The following is a 4668-nucleotide window of genomic DNA, read 5'->3' as shown; positions in this document are numbered from 1 at the left end:
GAGGTGAAAGCTCAACTAGAGCTTAACCTGGCCACTTCTGTGAAAAATAAGAGGAAATGCTTCTATAAATAAAATTATAGTAAAACACCAGACAAACACAACCTCTACTATTTATTGGATGCAGTAGGAAATACAGTAACTAAAGATAAAGACAAGGCTGAGCTACTTAACACCTTGTTTGTCTCAATTTTCAATATTAGGAAAGGCTGTCCTCAGGACAAGTGCTCTCCTGAGCGTCTAGATGGCCACAGGGAGCAGAACAGCCCCCCTGGAATCCAGGAGGCAGCAGTTGGTGACCTGCTGAGCCTCTCAGATTCTCACAGGTGTATGGGATTGGATGGGATTCCTCCTAGTGGGATGAGGGAGCTGTGGATGAGCTCCCCAGGCTGCTCTCCACCATTTACCATCAGTGCTGGCTCAGCAGGGAGGTCCCAGAGGACTGGAGGTGCCAGTGTGAGCCCATCCCCAAGCAGGGCTGGAAGGAGGAGCTGGGGAACTCCAGGCCTGTCAGCCTGACCTGGGTGCCCAGCAAGGTTATGGAACAGATCACCCTGAGTGCCATCACAGGGCACCCACAGGATGGCCGAGGGATGAGAGCCAGCCAGCGTGGATTTAGGGGTGGCAGGTCCTGCCTGACCAACCTGGTCTCCTTTTATGACCAGATGACCTGCCTGTGCATGCCGGAAAGGCTGTGGATGTTGTGTGCCTGGACTTCAAAGCCTTTAAAGCCATGAGCCACAGAATTCCCTGGAAAAACTGCAGCCCATGGCTTGTACATGTTCACCCTTCCCAGGGTAAAGAGCTGGCTGGAGGCTTGGCCCAGAGAGTGGTGGGGATGGTGCTGCACCCAGCTGGTGTCCAGGCACTGGTGGTGTCCCCCAGAGATCTGTGCTGGGCCCAGTCCTGTTTAATATCTTCACTGATGATCTGGGTGAGGGGATCGAGTCCACCATTCACAAATTGCAGATGGCACCAAGCTGGGTGTGAGTGTGGATCTGCTGGAGGGCAGGACAGGAAGACACAGCCTTAAGCTGCATCAGGGGAGGTTCAGGCTGGACAATAGGAAGAAGTTCTTCACAGAAAGGGTGAGTGGGCATTGGAATGGTCTGGCCAGGGGGGAACGTGGCAGAGTCACTGTCCCTCTCCAGTGGCACTCAGTGGCATGGTCTGGGTGACAAGGCAGTATTAGGGCATTGAGAACATTGTGACACTGTGAAGCCCCACAGAACCAAGGGGTCAACTGTCACATTTTGGGGCCCCATGGAACCAAGGACACCATTGTTGCTCTGCATGGTCTCATGGAACCAAGGAGACCAGTGTGACAGTGCAGGGCCTGGTGTAACAAGGAGGCCATTGTGACACTGAGGGGCTCCACGAAACAAAGGACGTCTTTGCAGATGACACCAAGCTGGATCTGAGTGTTGATTCTGTGGGAACATAGGAGGGCTCTGCACAGGGCCCTGGGCAGGCTGGATCCAGGGCCCAAATACAACAAGGTCAGGTTTAAAAAGACCAAGTGCCGGGTCCTGCACTTTGGTTACAACAAGCCCTGCAGCACTACAGGCTGGGGACAGAGTGGCTGGAGAGCAGCCAGGCAGAAAGGGCCTGCAGGGACTGATGGACAGCAGGCTGGGCATGAGCCATCAGTGTGACCAGGTGGCCAAGAAGGCCAATGGCTCCTGGCCTGGATCAGGAATGGTGTGGCCAGCCGGACCAGAGATGCTGTGCTAGCACTGATCTGCCCCCAGCTCTGCACACAGACATTGCTGCTGCAGCTCCTGAGAAGGCAACAAAAGGGCATCACTGCAGAAAACTTTGCTGGGAGATCCTTTGGGTCCTTTAAAGCCACCAAGAGTGCTGCCCCTCATTGACACAGTCTCTGGCCACATGGAAGGTGGAGAGAAACAAAATGAGAAATTGCACAAACAATGACATTTCTTTGTGGACAATATGAAAAACTAATACAAAGGAAAAAAAAAAACAAACCACAACCAAAGCAACAAGAAGTATGAAAGACGTCTTTTAGTACAAGTGATTGGCAGAAATTGGCCAGTAGTTTAATGTTCCTGAAAGCATCCAGTGATCAGTCTCCTCACAGCAGCCTTGAGCTCCTGGTTCCTCAGGCTGTAGATGAGGGGATTCAGGACTGGAGGCACCACCGAGTACAGAATTGACAGGGCCAGATCCAGGGATGGGGAAGACATGGAGGGGGGCTTCAGATGTGCAAATGCTGCAGTGCTGAGGAACAGGGAGACGACGCCCAGGTGAGGGAGGCAGGTGGAAAAGGCTTTGTGCCGTCCCTGCTCTGAGGGGATCCTCAGCACGACCCTGAAGATCTGCACATAGGAGAAAACAATGAACACAAAACAGCCAAAACCAAAACAGACACTAACTGCAATGAGCCCAAATTCCCTGAGATAGGATTTGTAGCAGGAAAGCTTGAGGATCTGGGGAATTTCACAGAAGAACTGGCCCAGGACACTGCCATGGCACAGGGGCAGAGAAAATGTATTGGCTGTGTGCAGCAGCGAATAGAGAAAGGCAGTGGCCCAGGCAGCTGCTGCCATGTGGGCACAAGCTCTGCTGCCCAGGAGGGTCCCGTAGTGCAGGGGTTTGCAGATGGACACGTAGCGGTCATAGCACATGATGGTCAGGAGGCAAAATTCTGCTGAGATGAAGAACAGAAAGAAAAAGAGCTGAGCAGCACATGCAGTGTAGATGTCCCTGGTGTCCCAGAGGGAATTGTGCATGGCTTTGGGGACAGTGGTGCAGATGGAGCCCAGGTCGCTGAGGGCCAGGTTGATCAGGAAGAAGAGCATGGGCGTGTGCAGGTGGTGGCCGCAGGCTACGGCGCTGATGATGAGGCCGTTGCCCAGGAGGGCAGCCAGGGAGATGCTCAGCAAGAGGCAGAAGTGCAGGAGCTGCAGCTGCTGCGTGTCTGCCAATGCCAGCAGGAGGAAGTGCCTGATGGAGCTGCTGTTGGACATTTTCTGTGGTTGCACATGGGGTCCTGTTCATGGAGAAAGGACAGTGACAAGTCAGGATGGGCTGCTTTGAGCCAAGCCTGGGCTATTCCCCGCAGACTGTTCCTGTAGCCTTGTTCCTGCTCTGGGAAAACCTTCAGCCATGTCCCTGCCTGAGCTCCAGTTGTGCTGGCTGAGTGTGCCAGGAGCAGCCATGTCTGTGCATGGGGGCCCTCAAGGAGCCATCCCTGCCCTGCTGCCCTGGATTTGTGGCCATGTGGCAGAGGGACAAGGCTGGATGTTCAAGATTTGACAGGGGAATCGCTTCTAATGCAGACAGGCTTGGTAGCATCTGCATTCACAGTCCTATAAGACATGAATAGCAGAAGGTTTTTTTAGGAATTGTTTTCCTACCCACACATCATTTCTGGCTCTCTGAGGTCAGAAATCCCCAGCATTCCTGCTGCACTCAGAGTTTGCCACTGAGAGATGGGAGAGGCAAAGGATTCCCTGTGGCTGAGGGAAGATGAGGGGCTGGATGGGATTGTTCCCACCTGCCCTGGCTTTGCACCTTTGGCTGCAATCAGAGCACAATGACACTCACTGGGTCAGCCTGGGACAAACCAGACCCTGCCCAGAGCAGAGGGATCCCTGAATGTCTCACCCTCTCTAAAGGTCTCTGGGCAAGGTCTCAGCACCCCCTTGTGCCAAGGACACTCACGGCTCCCTGGGCAAACTCAGCAGCATTTCCTCAGCTCTGGCAGCTCTGCCCTTCCCCGTGGGACATTCGGGGAACTCCCAGAGGCTCTGGCACAGATTTGCACCCAGGAGGGCAGCTCAGAGCTTGGAAGGGCACAGCAAGGAGATCCCTGGCTGTGCCCATGATGGGATCTCAGGGAGGGGGCTCAGCTCATTCCCCTTTCCCATGGGCTGCTTTGCCCACAGCCCCACAGGTGCCAGGGAAGCTTGGACACTCCATTCCCATGGCCACACCCCTGCCTGGCAGGAATGCCAAGGGCAGTGCCTGACTCAGCTGCTGCAAATGCCAGAGTCTCCCTGAGAGCAGCAGATAACAGTGACAATATCAGGGCAGGGCAGAACCAAGAGAAGATGTTGTGGTGCTGTGCCTGAGAGGGCAGGGCAGAGACAGCCGGGCACTCAGGACAGTGTTCCCGTGCCCAGCTGTGCCCGGCACCTCCCCCACACCAACAGTGCCCTCATCCTGCCCCCAGCACTGCTCTCTTCAGCCCCCTCTCCTTCCCTGAGCATCTCCCTGGGCCTGGACATTCCCTCCTGAGAGGAGCCTTGTCCCTGCCAGCGCTAACAGAGCCCATCCCAGCCTGTGTGCCCTGGCTGGGCCCTACAGAAACCTGCCTGTGTGCAGGGCCCTGGCTGGGGCAGGCTCTGTGTGCAGCTGGGCAAGGGCAGCTCAGGAGAGCCCTGATGGGCCCTGCAGAGGTGATGCTACTGCTGTCCAGGGCTGAGGAGTGGCTGAGGGCCTTTGGGAGGCTCCCAGCAGAGAGACTGACCAGCTTAAGTCACAGTTCTGGAGTCTGTGTAAATGTTCAAACATTCCTTTGATGATCCTATGTGTCCCTTTCAACTCAAAATGTTCTGTGATTCTGAGATTACAATTCCTGTTCTGCTTCTCTCATCCCTCTGCTGTCTATAACCCAAAGAGGAAAAAAAAAAACAAAAAAAACAA

General features: G+C 54.6%; 1 protein-coding gene across 1 annotated transcript; it reads right to left on the bottom strand.

Annotated features, from left to right (window-relative positions):
• Positions 1-2057: 2057 nt before the first annotated feature.
• LOC131096339 (olfactory receptor 14J1-like) lies at positions 2058-2651 on the bottom strand. Its single transcript, XM_058044678.1, has one exon. It carries the CDS (start codon positions 2643-2645, stop codon positions 2058-2060), a length of 588 nt encoding a protein of 195 aa, XP_057900661.1. The 5' UTR covers positions 2646-2651.
• Positions 2652-4668: the final 2017 nt, after the last annotated feature.

Source organism: Melospiza georgiana, unplaced genomic scaffold (assembly GCF_028018845.1).
Source record: "Melospiza georgiana isolate bMelGeo1 unplaced genomic scaffold, bMelGeo1.pri scaffold_29, whole genome shotgun sequence".
Taxonomy (NCBI): Eukaryota; Metazoa; Chordata; class Aves; order Passeriformes; family Passerellidae; genus Melospiza; species Melospiza georgiana.
This window is presented reverse-complemented; position numbering and strand designations above follow the sequence as displayed.

Coding starts and splice junctions, on each gene's coding strand:
- LOC131096339 (XM_058044678.1), bottom strand. CDS start 2,645: ATGTGCTATGACCGCTACGTGTCCATCTGCAAACCCCTGCACTACGGG.